This window comes from Typopeltis vanoorti, chromosome 3, assembly GCF_054136105.1.
Source record: "Typopeltis vanoorti isolate ZY-2024b chromosome 3, IOZ_Tvanoo_1.0, whole genome shotgun sequence".
Lineage (NCBI taxonomy): Eukaryota > Metazoa > Arthropoda > Arachnida > Uropygi > Thelyphonidae > Typopeltis > Typopeltis vanoorti.
Window position 1 is genome coordinate 128010372 of NC_143551.1, and position 27437 is coordinate 128037808.

General features: G+C 36.9%; 1 protein-coding gene across 3 annotated transcripts in view; it reads left to right on the forward strand.

Annotated features, from left to right (window-relative positions):
- Positions 1–27437, forward strand: part of betaggt-I (geranylgeranyl transferase type-1 subunit beta) — a 174833-nt gene that overhangs the window by 77669 nt on the left and 69727 nt on the right. For all 3 annotated transcript variants that reach the window (XM_090415981.1, XM_090415983.1, XM_090415982.1), the window contains exons 4-5: positions 3501–3649; positions 26934–27066. In XM_090415981.1, the coding sequence (XP_090272107.1) occupies positions 3501–3649; positions 26934–27066 (282 nt within the window). The remainder of the gene's footprint in view (positions 1–3500; positions 3650–26933; positions 27067–27437) is intronic.

Consider the following 27437-nt stretch of genomic DNA (forward strand, 5'->3'; position numbering starts at 1 on the left):
AAGGATTCAATCAAACAAAAATTCCAAGAGTGCAATACTGAATTGGCTGTCATACCAGGAGGACTTACATCACAACTGCAGCCACTTGATGTATCTTTAAACAAATCCTTTAAAGTCTTTATGAGCGAAGAGTGGAACAAGTGGATGATGAATGCCGGTGTACATTAGCTAACACCAAAGGGTGCCCTGAAACAGCCATCAATCTCTCAAGTGTACAAGTGGGTTAAGACATCTTGGTCGAAAATGAATGAACAAACCATTGTTAAATCTTTCTTGAAATGTGGAATTAGCAACGCCCTTGATGGAAGTGCAGATCATTTCTTATATGAAGATGATGATGATGAGGAACAAGAGGAAGAAGAAAGAGAAGAAATTAATGATGATAGAGAAGAGTCAGATGACAGTGACATGGGTTTTGCAGGTTCCTGAAAGGTCAGTTTACTATTAAAAATTACCTATTTTATCCATTTTTTTTTAAAATCATACTTTAAAGTTTAGTTTTTTCCAGAAAATTGTATTAAATTTCTTGTGTGCATCTTATACACCGGAAAATACGGTAATTTTAATACCTCCAATATTCCGTCTCCGTCACAGAGACATCTTCGGGGATTACGAAAACTTTCTGTAACAACACACATACAAATACAATACAAAATGAAACTAAAGTCCTGTCTAGGTGGTGTGCCCTCTGTGGGCATTTGCAGGTGGCCTGGGATGTAAAGAGGGATCTCTGATAATTAAAGTTTCCCAAATTTTGGGAAGTTTAATGCAACCGTATTTGATTAAATTAGGTTGATTCCTGAGTGCAGATGCAGATTCAAAGAATAGTCTTTCTTTTTTGAATTTACTATGGTGTAGCATGGTAGTTTTTTTATTTTTTTTAAGTGGAAATATACTCAATACATACACAACACCTTCCTTTCCAATGGCTATAATGACTACAGAATTAAAAAAATAATCAAGTCCTTCCCCAACCATCTCTTCAGAAATGCCATCACCATTCCTTACATCTGTGGTACTTCAGAAAAAATAGCCAGATCATTAAAAAAGTACAATCTCCATACAGCTATTAAGCCCCACCATAAACTTGCTACCCTTATCTGCTCCACTAAAGACCAGCTCCTTCCTATCTTAGTACCTGGTGTATATAGAGTACCTTGTTCCTGTAAACTTCCTACTTTGGACAAACAGGCAGGTCAGCATCCATCCGGTTAGAAGAACACAGTTCTTACATCTGCAAACATGATTATGGTCAATCTGGCCTTGCAGACCATGTTTTGGATACATCCCTCAGGATCTCCTGGAAAAAAACTAACATGCTCCACCATAGTAAATTCAAAAAAGAAAGACTATTCTTTGAATCTGCATCTGCACTCAGGAATCAACCTAATTTAAACAAAACCTAATTGCACTAAAGTTTCCCAAATTTCCCAAAATTTGGGGAACTTTAATTATCAGAGATCCCTCTTTACATCCCAGGCCACCTGCAAATGCCCATAGAAGGCACACCGCCTAGATAGGACTTTGGTTTCACTTTGTGTTGTATTTGTGTGTGTTTGTTACAAAAAGTTTTTGTAATCCCCAAAGATGTCTCTGTGATGGAGGCAAAATATTGGAAGTATTAAAATTAGTTTTAATCCTTTCTCGGTGCTGTTAATATTCCATTAAACCTGTAACGTGAATTCTTCACAGCACTTAAGCCTCAACACACGTATTAACATCAGAACTCAATTTCCCTGTCTCTGTGTGTTAGGTCTTATATCAGTTAATAATTTTTCAAGACTCCTAATGCCAAACACATTCAAGTGTTTGGCATCAGGAGTTCGACACATTCCAGTTGTATAAGAGGGATGGCCAGGCCATCCCTCCTATACAAATCCAATCTTCCCTCAGACTCACTCTACAAATCCAAAAACTCGCATCCATTCCATCTACACAGCGTATGCATTGAATCATTTGCCATCATAGCTTCTTCATAATTCACTTCCATCATATCTATGCTACTTGTATATAGAAGCTAATGGCTTCACATCACTTGCTTTAGTATCCCATAATGCAATGCACATATCATTACAGACATGTATGATGCTATGTATTATGGGAAAGGCCACTACCCAGACCAGCTTCAACCTTTATTGAAGTCTCATCAGTGAGAGCCATACCCAGAAGTGATATGAAAGTTTGAAGTAATACACAAGTCAGATTTCCATATACAAGTAGTCAAAAGGTGTTGCACCTTATTACTAAAATATTGTGGATTAGAGATAGTTGGTGAGAGTATTTTCACTTGGTTATACTATAAATTAAAGTTGCCAAAAATTATATTCTTGGTTTCATCCTTTATCGAAGTGTAAGCGAAACAAATATGTAAGTAGCTCAGTCATGAAGTTACTTCACGTGTAAACTTTATTTTGCTTACACTTGGATAAAGGATGAAATCAAAAATATAATTTCTTGGCATCTTTAATTTATAGGTAATATACTAACAATTTTTACTTTCTCACTCTTCACTCTCACTTCTTCCAACAATCTTTTCATGTCCTCTCTCATACTGAATTTATCGCTAGTTAAGTCATTGGAACCTACCAGAATTATGACCTCTTATGCTTTGCTTTTCTGTTTTTCAATTGCTTGCACTATATTTTTAATTTTTTTGCTTCAGGAAAACTTGACGTTCTAACCCACTCATCAATGGCATGTTTTATGATAGAATCACCATACCAAATAACTTCCTTCTTTTTATAATCAATTTTACTTACCAGATTTTTGTTATTACATACTAATTACCTGCTTCTGTGCTTTATTTTTCATTTTGCTGCTGAACTTTTTTTATTCTCCCTGTGTTCCTCTAAATGCTGCTTGACTTTCTGTGGCTCCCTCGTCACTGTCTAATAATCTGCTTTAACCTAGCAATCTCTGAAGTTAAATTATTTTCAATATTCGTTGGTGCCATTTTATAGGTTTTTGATTTATTTTTGTTATGAAACAAACCTTGTAATGGAGACTTTCGTATTGCTTTATGAAATTTTGACAAATATATAATTTGCAAAATTTAAACTGGTTAGCAAACAACCTTTGATACAAAAGGTTTGACTAAATACACAACAGTTTAATGAGCTAATAGGTTAATTTAGAAGATAAAATATTTACGTCGTCATATCCTGGGATACAAATCTTTGTAAATTTGAGTTGTTGTTTAATTTCAGGTATTTCCTTTTTATTTTTAAATTAAGAGTTAAACTACATTGAATGGAGGGAATAGTTAACTAATAGTGCACATGAGAAAATTACACGCACAAACGTGATAAATTTTTTGATAAGTTTCATAATAAATAGACAACTCCATATGTATAGTATACATTATTTTGATCCTATTTCATTTTTTTTTTCACTTAAAAAATTCATTTTTTTTTTTTTAAATGAGTGATTTCAACAAATGTTGAAATGTAATCTTTAGAAGTATTATGATATTTAATGTAATCAATCATGTTTTCTTACAGGAGGAACATAGGAATAATTATGACTGTGCACATATTGCTATGACATACACGGGTCTTGCATCTCTTCTCATATTGGGAGATGACTTAAGTAATGTGGATCATATGTCATTGATAACAGGAATTAGAGGTTTACAGCAAAAAGATGGCAGGTAAAATTTCTTTGTATATATTTTATAGGGAAGTATTGAAAAAGAAGTACTTTTTTTTTTTTTATAGATTTTAATTACCACATTCTCCTGAAAATATTTTTTTATCTTACTGATTTTCTCTTGGAATTCAGGACAAGTGAAAGAATTTTAAATCCACAATTTCAGAATTTTAAAATTTGAGGCTTGTAATTTCATGCTTTTTACTGTAATTTTACCACATAATTATTAATACTAAGCAGTACTTGGGAGAAAATCTTCATTCAGGTGATGGTTTTCTCTGTATATGCAGTAGTGAACAAATTAATCTGAAGACTCACATTTTAAAGAAAAATTTTAATTTCACAAGAAAATAAGTACAAAAATTAAACTACAACTTTACCTAATAATTTTTGAGTGCTCCTCTGTTCCTAATAAGTTCATTAATTCACTTAAGTTTGGACTCCCAACATAGAACACATTTTTTTATTTCTGCATCTTGAAACCATACTTTTATAATGGACTGTATTAAGTTATCCTTTTTATCACACTTTAATTTTCAGTCTCTTTTTCCCTATGGCCCACAAATTTTCTGTTCTGTTAATGTCAGGAGAGTTACCTGGCCACTGAAGTAATTTCAGAATCAGGAGATTACTGAAATAAGAGTAACAATCTATTTTAATAATGCATCAATTCTTCATCTAGTTCATCTCTCTTTTTCATGTTAGTCTCAATGGTTTCTTTGAAACATGATAACTACATGTGATAGGGCAATTAGCCTTATCTGAATTACCTGCTATGTCTATAAATTGCATGTGTTGTTCGGGCTGGTTTGCCAGCTTTGTGGGATGAAAAAAAGCTGCAACCTCATGTTCAGTTTAAAAGTCCTGATAAAGATTCTTTGCATCTTAGATGAGATTCAAATGCAGGTTAATTTTAATCAAAGGGCACCAATATCAACTGAACTATGGAGAATATAGCCTATTCTCACTATAACAAACAATGCTATAAGAAACTCACTTACTCATTATAACAAAATCCTGACCAGTGCTTACAGGCTATAGTGCTTAAAAAAGTTTATGATAATATGCATCTTGCAAACCAGCCAGAAGAATATGGGCAACAACAAACATAGGAGACTATGGAAATAAGGATTAACCACCCTATTCCATCAGTATGGTTTCAAAAGCCGACATGGTACTGTGTAGCTCTGTGCATAAGTGTAAAACAGAACATAGAGAGCAGTCACTGACTAGAACTCTTTTTAGCCATTTTTCACTGAATTGAACCTGTCTCCTGGTTTTAGTGTCATGGAAGTTGCCATCAGGGTAAGCAGGTATTATGATGTCATATGTTTGAGAAATGTGAAACTTTAGTATTAAAAATATTTCGCTACTGTGCATTGATCTATTTACAGAGGAATGGCCTGAGTGTAAAATTTCACTCAGTCAATTCTCTGTAGAAATACACAAAGATTAATGCATAATAAATTCAGCAAAACATAATACAAAATTGTGTCCATTTATCATGCCAGCCTAGTTAGCTCAGTGGTATGTCTATTCTCCAGCCAACAAGCTGTGAAGGTTCAAATTCCACAATGGGCATGATTATTTTCAATTGTCTTTAGGAGATGAATCTCGTCACCACTGGTCTGTTTATTGGAGGTCTGAAGTGGTTGAAAAAGTTCTGTCTCTCTAGAGCAGTATTTCTAGACTATGAAAAACTTAATAAAAATACAAAAAAAAATTAAATTAAATTATAAAATTAATGAAAGATAGAAAAATATTTCTTAGTCCACTTACAGTACTAAATGTACTATAGGCATCTCTGTTTATTGGAGGCCTGAAATTGTTGAAAAGTTCTGTGTCCGTGTGTGGCTTTGTGGTGAATGGGGAGCTCTGGCACTGAGCAAAAAATCTCTTGAGCAAGGTCCCAGCCAAGTATTGATATTGTTAATAAAAGGAGATTTTTATATAGATATGTTTATATAGAGATGATATTATTTTAATATTAATCGTACCGGCTGCGCCATTGTTGAAATTTTTAACATTTTAATTATTATTTAATAATTAAATTTTTAATTATTTAATATTATCCTGTCTATAGAGATGATCTCTGTTCAACAATTATTTTTTTAATTTATTTCCAAGTGTACCTATATATGCACAAGGGTTTCACTCCGATTGGTGCAATGACCCCCTTTTTTTACTATTTCTTTCAGAATCCAAATAAATCACTGACTCAAGACCAAAATACAAAATAAACACATTTAATATAACAAAAACAATATATATACACTTCAAACAAATATTACATAACTAACTACAAATTTAATTGGATCCAAGGCCTTTTAAAAATAAACTTACACTTAAGACTAAACACTTTGTTTTCACAATGACAAAATGTTCATAGTCAGTTTCTTTCTTTGTCAAGGCCCGTTTCCGAAGATATATGATTTATTCTTCATTTTCACAGGATCCTTTCTCAATACTCATGTAGCACACATTAATTCTTCCTAACTCAATTCTGTCTCTTTTTAGTAGAAATAATAGTTAGATCCTGCGTCCTTAATACAGATGAAACTTCCTAATCAGAGTTTTCTCGAGCATTCCTTTAGAACATAAATAGCAATTTCGTCTTTTATTCATTAATGTTTATTGACAGTCTTAATCTTCCACTTTAAAAGAATTTACAGTTCTACGATTCCCTTTTCGGAACCTACTATAAATCTTTTATTTATCAGTGCTTATTCCACTTTAAACTTCATAATTCTACGATTCCTTTTTCGGAATATACTATTAATTTTCCTCCGACTGTCACATAAAAAAAAACTTAAGTTCCTCCGAACCTAAATGTCTGCCGGCCTGTGTTCTAATTTTCTCTCCGAATGCTCTTTTGTTTACTCTCTCGTTGCTTCGATACCGAACTTGTCAGCTGTCAATCACACATCAGACTTCTCGGCAAGCATGCACACTCCGTGACAAGCGAGAAACTAAGTATATGTACTGTATAATGTCTGACACGATGTCTCTGTTAGCGACAAGAGAACATCTCCATAAAACACAAAACTTAACATTTCAAACCACAATAAATTTATTTAAAGTAGCACAACTGTTCAAATCCGGTAAGTACATAAATTTTTAACTGCTTTACATATCACTTTTGACAAAACAATTTCAGTAACGGGCACATTGCAAGTGCCAACAATGCGTGTTATGAAACTAAAACTAATAAACATACTAACATAAACAATACGTAAAAATATTCAGAATTTTAAATTATGATAATTTTTACAATACCATGGATACATATTTGATAGCAGAAGTAAAAAACAAAAGATGTGATATCAGTATCAATGTGCCAATGTTTCTCACCATTCATGCAACAAGTGAAAAGCCAATAGCAAAAATGCCATTCTTCTTTATTCAAAAGTGTTCAGGACTGCCAGGATCTTCCAAAACAGTTAAGAAAATATGTTCTGTTATCCTTGTGGAAGCATCTAGTAATTTTTTAATTTTTCCAAGTGTTGCTGGCTAAAGGCTATATCATTAGGTGGAATATCAGTTTTTTTTTACAATTAGTTACACTTCATAAAACACTTCACTCTTCTAGAGAGTGATATCAGAAGGGAATCTTCTTTATATTCCAGATGAGGAGATATATTCAGAACTTAAAGATCAGGTAGTGACAGGTATGAGGCATCCTGATACTTCGGAATGGTCATCTAGTTCTGACCTTACTTTTGATACATCTAAACCTCCAGCATCTGTAAAAGTAGGGTATCTCAACTGTCTTGTTAACTTGTACCTCCCTAATCCACTGAGATACTTTAAATGTTGGAAATTTGGACATGCCCAAACTGCATGTCATAGCTGTACCACCTCATGTGGTAGTAAGGAGCATGATAACAAATCTTGCTTGCAAAGGAAGCTGAATATGTCAACTATCAGGGAGATCATTCAGCCTACTCTGAGAAGTGGAAGGATAAAAAAAGAAATACAAAAGATAAAAACAGAGCAAACAAGGTTTGTGCATGAAATATCTTCACAACTACGTTTCTTGTGTGTATAGAAGCTAATTACTTCACATTAATTGCTTTAGTATCCCATAATGCAAAGTACACATTCTTTCAGATCTATACTGCTATGGATTATGAGGAGGACCACTACTCAGACCTATTCAACATTTGTGGAGATACAGTTAAAGTGCAGGGATATTGTTGGATTGTGATAGAGTGGAATTTTATGAACTCCTATCTTATCACAATCTAACATGCATTTCCAAACAAAAAGGAGAGATAAATACAGTAAATTGCCTCTAAGTTGAAAATAAGCATTATGTATATAGATATATCAAACATGTTCTGTTATAAGAGGTTAAATAAGTATATATTTTGTGCCATTCACGAATGAGGTTAAATTAATATTGAAAGTGTAAAACATTACCAGAGCTTTATAAAATAACATGTATAAAAGAATTATGGAATGTAAGCACAAATTCAATGGTTGGGGGAGAGTGAAGTCCAAAGTCACGGAGACGTAATGCGAGGGAGCAGCTCGCCCTAAGCAAACAATGTGACATCAGCATAAGTGCGATAGCGGGGGAGAGGATGGACGCCGTGATGTAATAGCATGTGAGAGTTGGCTGGACATCGAAACGGGCGAGAAATGCCAAGAAGAAAAGAGGGAAATATAAAGGTCATGCGACCCTGAAACATGGCTTTTTGTTCCTGGATCTCCTGTGTGTTCCTCTCTCGTGGTGGCGAAGGGTGGCTGTGCCTCTGTACCAGAGGATCCAATTAAGGCAGTTGCGGGTCTCGGCGGCCGTATTCTTCGCAAAAAAAGCAAGTCCGGCTGTCCACAGAAGGCCAGTTTCCTGTGAACCTATGATGCAATAAAGAACCAAAAAGGGAAGATAAGTAGACTTTATTTGTGTTTCACTGAATATGAATGAAAGATTTGTGCCACGTAGGTTCTATCGAATATACAATCTTATTCTATCGAATATAGAATGAGATTGTATTGCTATCACTCTAGAAAGCTATTGAATTTGATCTTACTGTCTGTCACTGTGTTAAAGTTCGCTATTATAGTGAATGAAGTTAAAGATATGTTTAGAGTAAAGAATTGATAAATTATAAAGAGATTGTGAAAGATATGAATGTTAGCTGTGTAGTCTGACAGAGCTACGGAGTTTTAGAATGATTGTGATAATAATACATGAATAATGCATTAGAGAGTGATAATATAGTTCTTACTTTAGATAGCTACTGCATAATATGTTATAAGTATGTTAGTGGTATTTGAATATTTTATGCTTTGTCTGGATCTCCCTTAAGATGGGATTTAAACTAATGTTATTAAGTGTATCAACTTTTGAGATATAATAAACCTTGCTTTTGATTCTAACAAAGACTTTCTGTGATTTCTGGAATCCGATGCACCTCTTATAAATTATTAAACCTATGCGGGATATTAGAAAAGGGTAAATTTTGGCCACGTCTGCAGAGTTGATAGGTATCATTAAGTACTGTCCTGAGATTACCTCTGGGTTGTTAATATTAATAATCTAATAGCGCTAAGTGGCGCAGCGAAACAAATAAATTTCTTGGCGTTTTACGAGAGGTAAATCTCAGACACTCTGATACTCTGGTACTGCCTCGATCTCGAGGAAATTCCATTGTCCCTCAGAGGTACCACGTGTTACCCGATTGAGTGTATAACGGAGATATAGCACAAAGGTTGAAAATAGTTGAAATAAGAAAAAGGCGACACAACAATATCTCTCCAAACCCCTTTCCTTCATGGTTGCACGGTGATCAGCATTCATTATTAAAATTATGGAAACAATTACTGGGTAGTAAAATTTCAAAATAATCGCTCAATGTCTCAACCTTCACATAATGTCATCATCGGGAGCATACGCATGTATACAAAGAAACAAGCTATATTACAATCGACATGGTATGCTAAAGTGACATTAATTTGGTCAAATGTTAAAACTACTGGCCTGACCTGGTGGAGAAAGAAAAAAAAAACTTACTACATCAAAGCTAGAGTCCTGTTATAATTATTATTATCTATTTGGTTAAAAATCATTAAGAGATATCTTAAGCTAGAGAGCAACATTCTCTGACATAATTATAAGTACACACATAAATTAGAGTGAAACAGTATGGATGGTGGCAATAAGAACTGAAATTATTGCTTAGATTCCTTCATGCTTACATGGTAATCAGAATACATTATGGAAATAACTACCACGTTAGAGTGAAACTTTAGTTTAATATAAACCTTTGATGTTTCAACCTTCACATCAAGGTCATCATCTGGAGTATGTACGCATATACAAAGAAACACTACAATCAACATGGTATGCTAAAGTTACTGATCAACCATTAAAACTATTGACCTAATCTCTGGTGAAGGGGAAAAAAAACTTACTACATCAAAGCTCGAGTCCTATTATTATTTATTAGGTTTCAAAATTAAATCGAGCTGGAGAGCAACATGTTCACACAAAAAAATTACTTATATAAGTATACATATAAATTACGACCATCCAGTATGGATAGTGGCCAATCAAAGCCGAAAAATTGCCTTAGAGTCCTAAAATCAGGGTTTGCTGGAAAACTAAGTGGGCTGAATGTGTGCCATCCAAATTCTTGGGATTTTTATGCCACCGTTATTGTTAAGATTAGGGTAATTAATCAAGATTTCACAGGCTTCTTTAAATTTCCATTCATACCAGGTTTTTGTATGATGTAAAGAACAAGTACTTTTCCTATCAATTTGGTGTAAGATGTTAAAAGAGCGTGATTTAATGTGTCATTTGTGTTCTTTTTTACGGATAGGGATTGTACATCCAATTTCCCTAATATAAGGTAAGTTATGAGTTCAATAGATGCGATAAACTCCAGGGTGTGCCAATGGGGGAGAGGATCCTTAGAGGAGTTGAATATGTTATTTAATTTTAAAGGTGCTTTAAAAGTGGCATTAAGATTATAATGGTGTAGAATTCTATTAAACAAGACTAAATTAAACTACATTAAACTAAAGTTTTATTCTAAGCATTAGTTGTTTCCATAATTTTCATGATGTATTTGCTTAGATTCCTAAAGTAAGGGTTTGCTGGAAAACTTGAACTTAAGTGGGCTGAATGTGTGCCATCCAAATTCTTGGGATTTTTATGCCACTATTATTTAAAGAAGCCTGTGGAATTTTGATCACTATCCTAATCTTAACAATAATGGTGGCATAAAAATCCCAAGAATTTGGATGGCACATTCAGACCACTTAAGTTCTTCAAGTTTTCCAGCAAACCCTTACTTTAAGACTCTAAGCTATATTTTCAGTTCTTACTGGCCACCATCCATACTGTTTTGTTCTTATTTATGTGTGTATTTATGAGTACTGTTGCTCTCTAGCTCAGTATATCTCTTAATGATTTTTAACCAAATAGATAATAATAACAGAATTAGCTTTCATGTAGTAAGGTTCTTTTTCACCAGAGGTCAGACCAGTAGTTTTAATGGTTGACCAAATAAATGTAACTTTAACAACCATGTGCATTAAGCTAGAGAGCTTAATATACATAGTATATACAAAGAAACAAGCTTAATGTAGCTTATTTCTTTGTATATAATGTGTATACTCCAAAGTCCTAAAGTAAGTGAAGGCTGAAATGTTGAGTGATTATTTTGGTCTATATTAAACTGAAGTTACTCTAACACAATAGTTGTTTCCATAATTTTAATAATGAATACCTCTCAAAAAATTGAGTGACCTACAAGATCACTCTAAATATCACTGAGTGACCCAAAAGGATCACTGCTAACCTCATCTCATTGGTGGTGCTACTACTCAGGGACAGGCAGAACCTCTTGATTCCAGGGATTACATAAAGATGCATTGAATGCCAGAAATATGGACATGCCCGAACTGCCTGTCATGACTCTGCCACCTGTGCCCATTGTGGTAGTAAAGAGCATAATAACAAATCTTTCTCTGCACAGAAAGCTAAATGTGTAAACTGTCAGAAAAATCATCCAACATGTTCCTGTGCATGTAAGAAGTGGAAAGATGAGCAAGAAATACAAAAGATAAAAATATAACAATATATATGATATCAGGATGCTGCCACCACATCTGTTTCTGAGATCCTCTTATGCTGAGACTGTAGCAGTTAAGAAAATGTAAACAGAACTCAAACACGTCTATTTCACCATATCTGCACTCTATGTTCATGACTGCTTCTCTGTTGAGCGCATCGGTCATACAGTGTTCAGTCTCACTCTAGAAACAACTCCAAAAATGGTTCCATTCAATGAAAACCCAGTTGTGAAAAAATTATATTAAGGTTATCACTTAAAGACAAACCACCAGACTCTCCCACACACAAAAAAAGGTTACTTCAGTATCCACTGAAAGTAACTTGAACTTACCCAGTTATCCTGACACATTGCATGATCTATTGGATATTTTTCTAGAGTAAGAGATGGACACTGGTCTTCCATACTTACCAAAATCTAATGAGAAATATAAATCCAACAAGGGTTAGTCCTCATCCTCCCAGAAATCAGACAATAGGAAAATATTTACAATGGAACTTTCGTGTGTTTTTGCCGGAATATCAATGATATCAAGCACCTGCAGAAACACAAACCTTTTTGTTTCTGCCTGCAGGAAACATTTAAAACACAGTGAGAATCCTACCTTCAAGGAATGTCACTCTTTATATGTAAGGATAGAACTGGAGATGTTCCTGCTCATGGTGGAGTAGCTATTCTCATGAGCAGTCATACTCCTTTTTTATCATGTCCAACTTAATACTGTTCTGGAAGCAGTAGCAATTTGCCTATCTGTGGGATTTCTTACCATAGTATGCTTGATATATTTACCACTGGGTTATGACTTAATTGAAACAGAATTTGATAATCTCATATTGCAAATGCCTCAGTCCATACTCCTAATGGGTGACTTTAATGGACATAATACTCTGTTGGGTAGTTCCAACACGAATAGACAAGGTAGTATCATTTAGTGAATGCTCAGCAATCACGACCTCTCCCTTATTAATAACAGAGTAAATACCTTCTTCCATATGCCTACCTGCTCTTATTCTGCAACCGATCTTATAATCTGCTACCCTACTGTTTTTTTCACTGCTTACATGGAATGTTGAAGAAAACATACAAAAGTGATCATTTCCCTGTTATTAGCACTACGTCTTCACAGGAACCATGTCATTTATTTATTTATTCTTATGGCAAAAGGAATACAGAACAGCTAAGGTCAATGTCCAGTCTGGAAAGCCAATCCAAAGCCTCATCCGTCACCTTTGGATGTTCTGTAGGCCACCACCACCATGAAGTTGGCACCTTAGGCAGTCGTTCACAATATGAGTAATCGTCTGAGCCACGGCAGAACAATCACAATAAGGGTGGTCTAGCAGCCTCCATTTATTTAGTAGGTAGCCACATCTTCCCTGGTTAGTTCTGATCCTGTTGATTGATGACCAAATCTCCTTAGCAAAATTAGGCTGCAGAGCACAGGGATCTTCTACCAGGAAGTCATTTGTTGGGAGATTGTTGGACCAGTATTCTCTCCACATGTCAGGTGTTGAAGGGCAGCTGAAGAGAGTTTATCCATGGACCAGAAAGGCTTTCTAGATTTTAGGCGAAGACTAGGTGGATTTATGAGAATCTGGTGCAGGGGCAGGAGTGGGTTGCTCATTGCTTTATTAAATTCTTTAATTGAGGCTTGTCTTCTCCGTATGTTTGGTGGAGCAATGTTAGATAGGACAGGCAGCCAGGAAAGAGGGGTGCTTCTCACCGTGCCACTAATTGTATGAATGGTAGAGTTTAACTGGGTGTCTATAATGTTAGTGTGTGCACTTCTTTCCCAGACAGGGGCACAATATTCTGCTGCAGAGAATGTGAGGGTTGTAGTGCAGAAGTCCTAAGGTCATCTGCACTACAACCCCAGGTTGTTCCACCAAACCTTGAAATGATATTGTTTCTCGTTTTAATTTAATTTTGTTTGACAGGTTGGTGATGTGCCTTTTATTGGTTAGGCTTCTGTCCAGGCTCACTCCAAGGTATTTCAGGTGAGGCTCGTGTTCTACCATTTTTCCACAGAAAGAGAGGTTCAGGTGTTGATTCGCCTCTGCATTGTTCAGGTGAAATACTGTGGACACAGTTTTTGTTGGATTTGGCTTCAAGTACCACTGCTTGAAGTACTCTTCCAGGATGTTCAGGTCTTCAAGGTTGATTCCAGGTTGGCAAAGGAGCAGATTGATGTAGAATCACTAGGTCATCAGTGTACATATACTTGCTTGAGCTGGTATGTGTTAAGTCATACATGTAGATGTTAAAAACTAAAGCGGATAATACAGAGCCCTGTGGGAGTCTATTGTGAAGGAATCTGGGCCTGCTCTTTTTTCCACCAATATGGACCCGGATCTTTGTTGGAGAGAATGGATTCAAAAAGCTGGAAAGTTTTTTTGCACCTCATAATATTTCCTAGTTTTAGGAGGAGGCCCCTGATCCAGACTGTGTCATAAGCTGATGTTTGGTCAATGAAAGTGGCTCTGGATTTAAGTTTCTTCTGAAAGCCTGCTTCAATCTGTGTTGCCAGGACCTGGTCACAGCAACTTCTTCTTCCTGGCCTTGAAGCCAGCTTGTTCAATCAGGAGTGCTCTTTCGATGAGTGATGAGATTCTTTTAAGGAGAATTCTTTCAAAGAGCTTAAAGGTGGAGCAAAGCAAGGAGATAGGTCGTAGATTTTTGACATCATTTGGATCTTTACTTGGTTTGGGCACGGCAATTATTTTGGCTTCCGCCACAGATTTGGTAGTTTTCCAGTCAATATATTTTTGAGAAAAGGGCGGTCAGCCATATTTGGCATTGTTAACCGAGATGTTTTAGAAACTCGGGGAGGATACCATCCACTCCTGCAGCCTTGCCATTCTTGGTGAGTTTTAAGGCTACCTGTACCTTTTCCCGAGATACTGGGTGTACAAGTTCAGGAAGCTTGGGCCCATCTTCAGGATTTGTCTGATGGAAGATTGCACAGTAATTTTCTTGATAGAGCTGTGACATATCTTGGAGGTTCTCACTAAATGATTAGCCATTTGATCAGGAGTTATCTCTGTTATTGTGTGCTGTTGGTTCTGCCCCACCTAATTTTCTCAGAAGTGACCAGCTTTTCTGGCTAGATGCGGTGAAATCGTCATGGATGGTTGCTATCCATCTTTCCTTTCTGTTTTTATTCAGTGTTGCTATGAGCTCCTTAGCAACAGTTGGTGTCAGTCGCTTCATATTTGGCTAAAAGTTCCTTAGTTTCTCTACTCCAGCATGGAATGTATTATTTTCTGTAGCCTCTAGGAATAGAGGCTTTGGCTCAGTTTTGATTAGTTTGAAAAATTGGATAGCAATTAAGAGTGGGTGGAATTGCTCTAATGGTTTGCTCGATTTGTATCTGAAACAGAAAAATTCCAGTTGGACCTGCGAAGGTTTCATCTAGCGATTAATGTTCTGCTGATGACTGGGATTGATGTGCCTGTCTCTATTAGTCTAGGACAATGATGACTATTAGGGAATCTGTTGAGGATGTTCTGGTTGTTGGCAAAGGGTGGTCTTCAGAGTCTTTAGAGGCTATGCACAGATCTGGGGTGTAGGTTCTGTTATATCTGGCTGAGTGGAGAGTGCCTTCCTGCTTGGCATCATAAATCAAATACAGGTTATATGCATCCATCCAGTTAACTAGATTATTACCATCCCAGTTAGAGGAATAGCCCCACATGATGTGATGAGAGTTGAAGTCACCTACATAGATAGCAGGGTGAGGTGGTGGCCGGTCCATCTGATCAGACCAGGATTGCGATGGTGGTTTGTAGACATTGTAGATTATGGTATTTTGAACTTTAATACCTATGGAGTATTCTGCATCAGGTAAACTTGGGGTTATGTCCACGAGGCCAGGCCATGCTTGGGATGGCAGTTATAAGACACAAGAATTAGGCCTGGGATCTTTAGTCTATTGAGGGCTGTGTCAGGCACATGGGTTTCCTGGAGAACCAAGATGTCAATTGCTCATCAGCAAAATAGCCAAGATGTCTTTGGCTTTGGATTTAGATAGTCCTTCTATGTTTAAGGAACATATTTTGAGAGAATTTAGGGGACTGTAACTTATTTTTCGAAGCTTGCCCTCCACCCAAACAACTTATAACATTTAAATGTGCTTGAACCAATGCATGCACATTATGTGAGACATCAGAGTCAGAAACAATCCTGGATCCAATTTACATCATCAATTAATCAAACAGTGTATGGAATAATATCTGGAAAATGCAAGATAGATACAGAACACAGTTTGTCTGCCTTGGAATGGATGTATTGTTGCTGATCCCATCACAAAGACACTTTGGGAGAACACTGCCAGAATCTCAGCAACAGTTTCATATCCTGATTTTTTAATATTCAACAAACACTGTGACTTTCGTAGACACCGATTAACCTTGGACCATTTGGTCCATTTAGAAACACGTATATGAGATGCTTTTCTGAAATGAGAACATGTGGTTTCAGTGTTCTTAGACATGAAAAAAGCTTATGATACAACCTGGAGATATGGCATCTTAAAAGGTCTGTTTAATCTTGGTCTGGGAGGACACGGTTTTTTTTTTTTTTAATTAAAACACTCTATCCAGCTGAGTCTTTGAAGTCCAAGTGGGAATCAAGTTATCTCAGCTGTATCATCAAAAAGAGGGAGTTCCTCGAGGCTTTATCTTGAGTGTTACCTGCTTTGCTATTAAAGTGAATTAATTTATTTTAATCTTGAAAGACAAGTTCAACAAGCAATTGATCATATCCCTTCATTGGCTCTTTGTCATGAGTTTAGGCTTTCTTCAGAAAAAAAAAAACTGAATTATTATCCCAGTCACACACCCAAGACAAAGTTCTTGAGATTCTTCTTTGACAGAAAGCTACCATTCTTTATATACACATTCATCATCAGGGCTGGTTCTACCCGATGGTGCAACACGTGCATTTGCATGGGGTAGCAAAATTGCAATTTTATTCGGCATTTGACGAGTATACTCATCTTTACTTGATTTTAATTATCCATGCAGATGTACATTTTCAGAACAAAATTCCACTGTTAAAGGGTTAATTGTCTCTCTTTCTGTAAAAAATATAGTTTATGATCATTTTTCATTAACTTATGAATTTTTATTAGCTAATGCTACTATTTAGAATTTATGATCAGACATGTTGAAGACTAGTTTAACATCATAGCTTTTAAGACGTCATTAAAATAGTTTTTTTTAGCAGGAAGAAGTGGCAAAACATGCTATTGCATGGGACAGCAAAATTCCTAGGGTCAACCCTGTTCATCATCTTCAGAAAAAGTGCAGAAAAGCATTGAATATTATCCACACTCTATCTTTACAGAATGGGATGGTGATTGATGTTCCTTGTTTCACATTCATCATGTACTTGTACATTCAAAGCTTGATCATGGATCCCAGGTTTACAGTTTTGCAAATGAGAGCACTCTGGTGGTTGGACCCTATTTATCATCAGAGTATCCGAATAGCTACCGTTACTTTTGTGCACATTGCCCATTCAAAGTCTTCATGTTGAATCAAATGAACCCCTTCTCTATCACTTAGACAAAACAATTGTCTCTTAATTATGCCTAAAAATAAAGTCTCTTTCATATCATCTTGCATGGACTAGTCTCTATCTGTACATTGGAAGGTCCAATATCATGCACATCAGACTCCCATTCTTCCTTTTGGTATGCATATTAAAGAGACTATGGGAACTATTGGCAAGTACGTAGACAACGTTACCTGCATTAAACAAAACATTCCTCAATGGCAGGTTTGCATCCCATCTTGCACCCTCTCACTTTGTCAACTACAGAAGTTTCATAACTGTTTAATATACACACAGAGCAATCAAATTTCTTGATTGCTCTGTGTGTGATTTCTTGCCCATCTATGCTGATAATTTAAAATTGGAGATCTCTGCTGGCTGCACTATCTCAAACCAGATCCCACTTGATTGCTATAATTATACAGCAGAGTTGCATGTCATTCAGCTTGCACTTATGCTTATAAAGAACTACTACCAAAAGTGTGTAATTTATACAGACTCCAATTTCTTTACAGGCTATCTCCTCTCTAGTGTAATCCACGTCCAGTGCTTGGTTGAGAGGTTACAACTTTTGTACAAAATTTCCTTTCAATTCCAATGTGACATCACAGATGTCGCTGCTAGATCAGCTCATACTTTTTCAATATACTGTTTGATGGTAACATATACTGACTACACACAGTTTATAAAATGAAAGTTAATTGCCCAGTGGCAGTACTCCTGGCAAGAAGCACTGAGAAACAAATTGCATGAGATTAAGCATGAAATTAAGCATTGGTAGTCTGTTCAAGTAGAAACAGGAGAGAGGTTGTTGTTCTTGCTAGGCTGCGCATAATTCATTCATCTCATACATTCTTATTTACTGAGGGCTGATGACCCACTGATGTGTGAGAAATGCAACATAAGTCATTAATCGTATTCTGGTGGAGTGTTGGCGCTTCAAGAGAGAGGAATGATATTTTTTCCTTATCTGGCCAAGCCCCATACACTCGGGCAGATATTATCAGACTCGGACAAATTGCATGACATTTAAAAATTTTTACAAAGAAAAATGCCGGCCTGGTTGGCCGAATGGTTAGCATATCCTCTCTCCAGCCAAAAGGCTGCTGGTTCGAATCCTGCTGTGGGCATGGATGTTTGCGATTGTCTTTGAACAATACTAGTGGTGGTGGTGGTGGTGAACAGTAAGATAGCATTGGTGTAGATGATGCAGATGGTGGATGAGGTTGAGTGGTGGAGACAGAGAGTTGTAGAGTAGGTGCCCTCCCTCGATGAGTCTTGGACTCCCTGGAGGTGTCAAATAATAATTAAATTAAATTTGCTTATTTATCTTATAACTATTTACTAATACCTTTTAATACTTTGTACATACTTTTTAAGTAAATAAATAAATAGTTACTACTTGTAACTATTTATTTATTTATTAATATCCTGTGCTGCTGTAACTTGTGTCATAGTGCAGTATGACCTTTGCTATCCTTGCACCAAAAAAAAACCACATATCAATCGGTCATCCTTTCAGGTGTGTATAATGTGTATGGGAGAACAACCACTGTTCACTCTGGTTTCCACCTTTATTGAGGTCTCATCAGTGAGAGCCAGACCCAGAAGAGATACCAAGGTTGAAGTAATGCAGAAGTCTTATATTCCCATATACACATAGTGAAATGGTTTCATACCTTATTATTAAAATACCCTGGGTTAGAGGTAGTTATAGATTTTTTTTTTTTTTTTTTTTTTTTTTCCCATATGACTAAGTTAAATTAAACTTTTGTAACTTGAGAAAACTTTCTACAACTAGCTGTAATCTGAACTATTATAATTATAAGGTACAACACCTTTTCACTAGTTGGATATGGGAATATGACTTGTATTACTTAAACCTTGGTATCCCTTCTGGATTTGGCTCCACTGATGAGACCTCAATAAAGGTCAAAACTTGTCTAGATAGTGGTCCATCCCATAATGCCTAGTATTATATGCACATGAAAGAATAAATTAAAGATGCCAAGAAATTATATTCTTAGTTTAATCCTTTATCCAAATGTGAGCAAACAATGTTTCCGTGTGAATATCTTCATCACTGGGCTTCTTGTGAAGTCATTAGCCTTTATATCATCATTTGCCATAGTATCCCATAATGCAAAGCACACATCCTTTCAGTTCTAGCAGCAAGGCTTATACGTTGGTTAGACATAACTGGTAATTAGTTTACGGAATTAACAACGCAAATGAAGTATATTAATTAAAGGTAACTTTAATGAATCAGTTCTATATTTCGGCAACGTCACATTGCCATCTTCAGGAACATAAAGATATGGTATGTGCACGCAGGCACTAACACAAAGCAAATGAGGAAGAAAGCAAGAAACTAATATTGTTCCTAAAGTCCTAATGGTGCCCTCTTGTAGGCTAATTTGGTAGTCTTGGTTGTTGGGCTGAAGTTCTCATAGTGTAAGTCTCCCAAATTTGTTGAGGTTAGGAACGTTTTTTAGAGCTGCTGAAGATTCTTTGAATAATCTTTCGTATTTAAACTTGCTGCGATGAATTATTTTTGTTTTTTTCCAACGAATTTTATGGTGGGTATCTAAGGCATGGTCTGCCAGCCCAGAGCGGCTGTATTGGTGAAACCGGATGTAGTCTTTGTGTTCTGAAATCCTGATATTAGTTGTTCTGCCTGTTTGGCCAAAGTAGGACAATTTGCAGCTGCAAGGGACCTGGTATACACCAGGTAGGTCTAGGGGAAGTGGTTGGTCTTTGGTAGAGCAGATAAGGGATGCCAACTTTTTATATGGTCTGTAACAGGAAGTAAGGTCATATTTTTTGAGGATATTGGTTATTTTCTCAGATGTGCCCTGGATGTAGGGGATGGCAATAGACTTGGTGTAATCTTTATTGTGGAGGGGGGGTTGTGGTTTACTGGTTTTAGTATTTTTTGGGGGTTATAGCCATTGGCTAAGAAAGTGTTGAGGATGTGGTTTAGTTCAGTGGTTAGGGCATCGTCATCTGAGCAGATTAATTTTTCTTCCCTGTTATATAGTGTTTTTATAACCCCATATTGTTGTGAAGGGGGGGTTTTGCTGGTGAATGTATCTGCCTATATGGGTGGGTTTTCTGTAAACAGAGAAAACCAAAGATCCATCAAGCTGGCGAGTGATTAAAGTGTCTAGGAAGGGGAGGGTGTTGTTTTCCTCTTTTTCTAAGGTGAACTGGACTCTGGGGCGTTGGTTGTTTAAGTGTGTTAGGAAGGAGTGGAGTGTGTCTGAGCCATGTGGCCAAATAGCAAACACATCATCCACATAATGAAGCCAAATAGTGGATTTTTGTGGGGCGGAGTTTAAGGCTTTCTCTTCAAATGTCTCCATAAAGAAATTGGCCAAGGGTGGGGAAAGTGGTGAACCTATGGCTGTCCTCTCTATCTGCTTGTAGAACTTTCCTTGCCAAACAAAATAGCCTGAGTTCATTGTGAACTGAAATAGGGCTGAGATATTGGGAGGAAACTTGGCTTGGATGAGCTCAAGGGTTTCTTTGAGTGGGACATTAGTGAATAGGAAGGAGACGTCAAAACTGACCATTATGTCAGTGTGTTGGAGTGTGAGGTTTTCTATACTGGCTTTAAAGTGGGCTGAGTTTTTTATGTGTGATGGTGTGTTGCCAGTGTAGTGTGTGAGCATTTTGGCTAAATGTTTGGCTAATATATATGTGGGGGAATCAATGCCCTCCACTATGGGACGCAATGGCACATTTTATTTATGTAGTTTTGGGAGTCCATATAATCGGGGAGGTCTAGAGTTATAAGGTTTAAGTTTGTTGGTGACTTCCACAGGCCAAGAAGTGACTTTCTTAAGGAGTCTGTGGAGTGTTCTAATCTGAGAGCCGGTCGGATTGTATTCAATGGGGAGGTAAGTAGTACGGTCTAGTACTAAAGCATTTAGCTTACTTTTGTAGTCTTTTTGATTGAGCACCACAGTGGCGCTTCCCTTATCAGCTTTGGTGATTACTGTTTTTTTGTTGTTTTTCAATTCTTGTAGGGTTGCATATTCATTTTTGGATAAGTTGGTTTTTGGAGGTTTGGCTTTAGTCAGAACACAGACTACATCCAGTCTTACGTTGTTGGCGATATGGTTAGGCAGGTTGCGAATCCCACGCTCTGTTTGGATCATGATTTCTTCAGCAGGTATCCTTTTAGGAGCTAGGGCGAAATTGTGACCACGTGAAAGTGCGGTGAGTGCTTCAGGCTTTAAAACTGCCGACGAGAGGTTGACTACAGTGTTGAGTGGTGGCTGTGGTAAGGAAGTAGAATTCTTCGTCAGGTTTTCGTATTTTTTTACGTGCCGACTACGTATTTTTTCGAATTCTCTTGCCGATGAGCATGAGATGTCATGAAGTATCGACCATAGATCACGGCCGAGTGTATTTGAAAGCTCTTCCTCTAGCGCCCGTAAGGTTTTGTTTTCGTCGGCAAGGAGAGCACGCGTCGCGGTAATTCGCTTCGCCTCTTAACAGGGCGAAGCTAGTGCAGTTATAAATGCTTAGAGCTTTCTCTGAAGTAAAACGGTGCTTCAATTTGACACAATTATGGATCACTTTGTTATCACGGCAGCGTTTTAGGAACGTCAGACGATTTATTTGCCTCGATATCTTCAACCTCAATTTGCCGTATTGACGGGCCTTTCGTGTGATTGCATCTCCGTGGATGATCATGATTCTAGTAGCAAGGCTTATACGTTGGTTAGACATAACTGGTAATTAGTTTACGGAATTAACAACGCAAATGAAGTATATTAATTAAAGGTAACTTTAATGAATCACTTCTATATTTCGACAACGTCACATTGCCATCTTCAGGAACATAAAGATATGGTATGTGCACGCAGGCACAAACACAAAGCAAATGAGGAAGAAAGCAAGAAACTAATATTGTTCCTAAAGTCCTAATGGTGCCCTCTTGCCCTAATGGTGCCCTATTATATGGACTCCCAAAAATACATAAACAAAATGTGCCATTGCATCCCATAGTGGATGGCATTGATTCCCCCACATACAGGGTGTTCGGGATAAATTTGACATATTTATAATTAATTATATTTTTCCGTAAGTTACATGTATTAACACACACTTCTCTTCATTTAAAAGTTTGGACCTTTCTTCATTCATATACAAGATGTCAGAAAGGATGGATAGCTGGAACCCACCTGAATCATGGAAGAGAATAACTTGTATCATGATGATTCGTGCCCGCCATCAAAATAAGGATATTACGACTGCTGCCCAATGCTCCCTGAATACAGTAAAAACAATCAGGCATGAACTAGAGACTTGCAATGGTGACTACGAGGATGTAGCAAGAAGAAAGATCCCTAGCAGACGATCTGATTGCATTCGTACAGCAGAATTCCTCGCAAATCTGCAGGAACAGGTGTTGAAGAACCCTGGCATTGGAATTCGGGCTTTGTTCGTGGAGTTGCTAACTGTAGTCAAGCCCTGGATAACAAGGATAGCCAATGGTAGGCCGTATGTATGGCAGCAGGATTCGGCCCCTTGCCACACCTCTGGGAAAAGTCAAAAATGGTTGTCTGAAAATTTCTACGACTTCACCAGTCCAAATGTTTGGCCTCCAAACTCCCCAGACCTTAACCCCATGGATTATTTTGTATGGGGCGCAGTTGAAAAAGACACCAATCGCACTTCCAGTAATACAAAAGCCCAGTTAATGGATAAAATTAAAACAGTTTTTGCGGCCCTTCCCAGGGAGACTGTAGCATCAACTTGTTCGAGGTTCCGAAGCAGAATTGAAGCTGTGATCGATGCTAATGGTGGTTATTTTAAGTAAATCTTGTTGATAGTATTGTAATTAACTCTGCCTGTAATGTTTTTTTGTCAATTCATTAAATTTAATAGATACAAAGAAGATTTTCTTTTTCCTTACGAAACTGTCAAATTTATCCCGAACACCCTGTATAAATTAGCCAAACATTTAGCCAAAACGCTCATACACTACACTGGCAACACACCATCACACATAAAAAACTCAGCCCACTTTAAAGCCAGTATAGAAAACCTCACACTCCAACACACTGACAATGGTCAGTTTTGACGTCTCCTTCCTATTCACTAATGTCCCACTCAAAGAAACCCTTGAGCTCACCCAAGCCAAGTTTCCTCCCAATATCTCAGCCCTATTTCAGTTCACAATGAACTCAGGCTATTTTGTTTGGCAAGGAAAGTTCTACAAGCAGATAGAGAGGACAGCCATGGGTTCACCACTTTCCCCACCCTTGGCCAATTTCTTTATGGAGACATTTGAAGAGAAAGCCTTAAACTCCGCCCCACAAAAACCCACTATTTGGCTTCATTATGTGGATGATGTGTTTGCTATTTGGCCACATGGTTCAGACACACTCCACTCCTTCCTAACACACTTAAACAACCAATGCCCCAGAGTCCAGTTCACCTTAGAAAAAGAGGAAAACAACACCCTCCCCTTCCTAGACACTTTAATCACCCGCCAGCTTAATGGATCTTTGGTTTTCTCTGTTTACAGAAAACCCACCCATACTGGCCGATACATTCACCAGCAATCCCCCCTCACAACAATATGGGGTTATAAAAACACTATATAACAGGGCAAAATTAATCTGCTCAGATGACAAGGCCCTGACTACTGAACTAAACCACATCCTCAACACTTTCTTAGCCAATGGCTATAACCCCAAAAAAATCCAAAAAATACTAAAACCAGTAAACCACAACCCCCCTCCACAATAAAGATTACACCAAGTCTATCGCCATCCCCTACATCCAGGGCACATCTGAGAAAATAACCAATATCCTCAAAAAATATGACCTTACTTCCTGTTACAGACCATATAAAAAGTTGGCATCCCTTATCTGCTCTACCAAAGACCAACCACTTCCCCTAGACCTACCTGGTGTATACCAGGTCCCTTGCAGTTGCAAATTGTCCTACTTTGGCCAAACAGGCAGAACAACTAATATCAGGATTTCAGAACACAAAGACTACATCCGGTTTCACCAATACAGCCGCTCTGGGCTGGCAGACCATGCCTTAGATACCCACCATAAAATTCGTTGGAAAAAAACAAAAATAATTCATCGCAGCAAGTTTAAATACGAAAGATTATTCAAAGAATCTTCAGCAGCTCTAAAAAACGTTCCTAACCTCAACAAATTTGGGTGCATGAAACTACCCCAAATTTGGGAGACTTACACTATGAGAACTTCAGCCCAAAAGCCAGGACTACCAAATTAGCCCGCAAGAGGGCACCATTAGGACTTTAGGAACAATATTAGTTTCTTGCTTTCTTCCTCATTTACTTTGTGTTAGTGCCTGCTTGCACATACCATATCTTTATGTTCCTGAAGATGGCAATGTGACGTTGCCGAAATATAGAAGTGATTCATTAAAGTTACCTTTAATTGATATACTTCATTTGCGTTGTTAATTCCGTAAACTAATTACCAGTTATCCTTTCAGTTGTAAATAATGCTATTCATTATGGGAAGGGCCACTACCCAGACTGGTTTCTACTTTTATTTCATATGACACTTTATCCCATATTGTATAATATTATACTCATCTGAAAGGATGTGTGTTTTGCATTATGGGATACTGAGGCAATAGAGGCTAATAACCTATGTGAGGTTATTAGCCTCTATATACAGGTATCCTGGTTGTGAAGATACTTCATGTGTAAACTTTGTTTGCTTACACTTGGATAAAGGATTAAATGCAAAAATAATTTCTTGGTAAAGTTTAATTTAACTTATAACCAAGTGAACTTTCTGTAAATTGCCATCCCAAAACCAGAAAAGGATCCAACACAGGCAAACAATTATCGATCTATTGCCCTGACCAATTGTCTTTGTAAGATATTGGAAAAAAAGGTTAATGCCAGACTTGAATGGATATCATTCAACATTTGATCTGCTTAGTCAGTTTAGAAATATGTATAAGAGATGCACTCCTGAAAAGAACATTTGGTTTCGGTATCTTTGACATGGAAAAAGCTTTTCTGGTCTTGGAGGGCACCTTCTTATATTTATTAAAAACTCCGTCTAGCTGAGTCTTCCAAGTCTGAGTGGGAAATATTCCATCTTGGCCATATAATCAAGAAGAGGGTGTTTCCCAAGATTCTGTCTTAACTGTGACACTCTTTGCTGTCAAAGTTAACTCAATCTCTGACCAACTTCCTCCCACTATAGGCAGTGCTCTATATGTCTATGACTTCACAGTTTACTGTCACTCTTGTAACATGAGGGTAACTGGAAGACAACTTCAGCAAGCAGTTGATCGTGTGTCTGCATAGGCTCTTAGTAATGGGTTTAGGTTTTCATCAGGGGGAAAAAAGTATGTGTACACATCTGCCAAAAATGTACTCTCTTTGCCCAGGTCCTGAGTTTAGAATGGAACAAAGTATTGTTCAAGTAGCAACAGAAGCCAGGTTCTTAGAACTCATATATTGCTCATTAATTTAAATGAGCAATATATCATCTCTTTCTCTCTCTCTCTCATCATTGCATCTCATTTTTTTTCATCCATCATGGGTCTATTGTTTAGGTTCCATTTCTTGTTGATGTCTTAGCATTGTTCCTCTAAATACTTGCCTTGTCCTTTCTAACTGCTTTTTTTACCTCATTGCTCTTCCACTTCCAGGGAAATATCTCTTCTTTGGTTTCTCTATCTTTGGGATTGTTGTTCTATTGCTGTCTTGATTGCAAAAGTCACTCTTTCTTTCAATTTTTTTCATAATTGGATTTCAGTTCTTTTTGTGTATTTTCCTATGACTTCCTTGCTTGATTTCCTTGTATCTCTTTCTATGAATGTAGCTCATCTCTTACTTATCAGTATCATGTTCAGTATGTTTTCATTTTCCCATTAGAGCAGTTGCCTGGAATTTTGCATTGCACATTACCATGTCATACTTGAAGGCAAACTTGAGAATTCTTTTCCTCTCTTTCATTTCTTTCTCCATATCTATATTTATCCCTTACTTTTTCCCATCCCTTCCTCTGTTAGATTCTTAGAATTCCAGTCTCCTCTCATGATTAGATTCTCTCTCGCTCTCTATTGATTCCAAGATTGCTTGGAATCTATGTTCATACATTCATGAGTGATTATAAAATGCCTGGGTCATGATGAGCTGAATGATCTTGCTATTATCATTTTTTCATTTACTAGTTGATACCCTAATAATGCTTCTTTGTGTTTTTTAGTAAGAAGATCCAACTCCAGATATATTTTGCACTTTCCTGGGCTCTTTCATCTCTACAACTTTATTATATGTATGTCTGTTAATTTAAGTATCATGTTGCATCAGAATCGTCCCATCTCTCTCTCTCTCTCTCTCTGCAAAACAAGTGGAAACATTCCGGTTAATATATCTCTTGCTAATTTTCTTCTTATTGCACTTCTTTCAGTAACTGGCTTATCAGTCCAAACCTGATTCTTCAGTTGGGTATGTAGAACTTTGTTTATCTGAGCACTGTCTGAACTGGCATGTTTTACCTTTCTTTTACACTCACAATATTAAATAGTAGCCACATGTTAACATTTCTTTTAAACATTTTTGTGCTACTTTCATAATAAAAATATTTTTCCTCTTTTTTTTTTTCTTTTAGTTTTCGGGCTTTATATGATGGAAGTGAGAATGACATGAGGTTTGTCTACTGTGCAGCATGCATTTGTTATATTCTACAAGATTGGAGTGGCATGGATGTAGAAAAAGCTGTAGAGTACATTAAGAATAGTCTGGTTTGTAGATATTTTCTTGAATAAAGAATAAATAATTAAATAATATATATATATAACTCCAGTTTCTAACAAATATCTTCCTACACAGTGGCTATTAAAAAATCTACCATCTCAAGGAGTATACAAATACCATTTGTATACTCCTTGAAAACCCATAGTCAATGTACCTCCAGTGATGAAGTCGGTGATTTTATTTCTCCTTTCTATACAATCAGTCCTCAACTTAAGTTCGATGGGACTTACAACCACTCATACTTATGATGGACATTCCAATAATGGCCACTCACTCTGACAATCCACAGGTGAGTGCATTATTGCTATCTTCAAGACATATTTAAGAAATGCTTTTGCCCCAGGCTTTGTTGCTATTG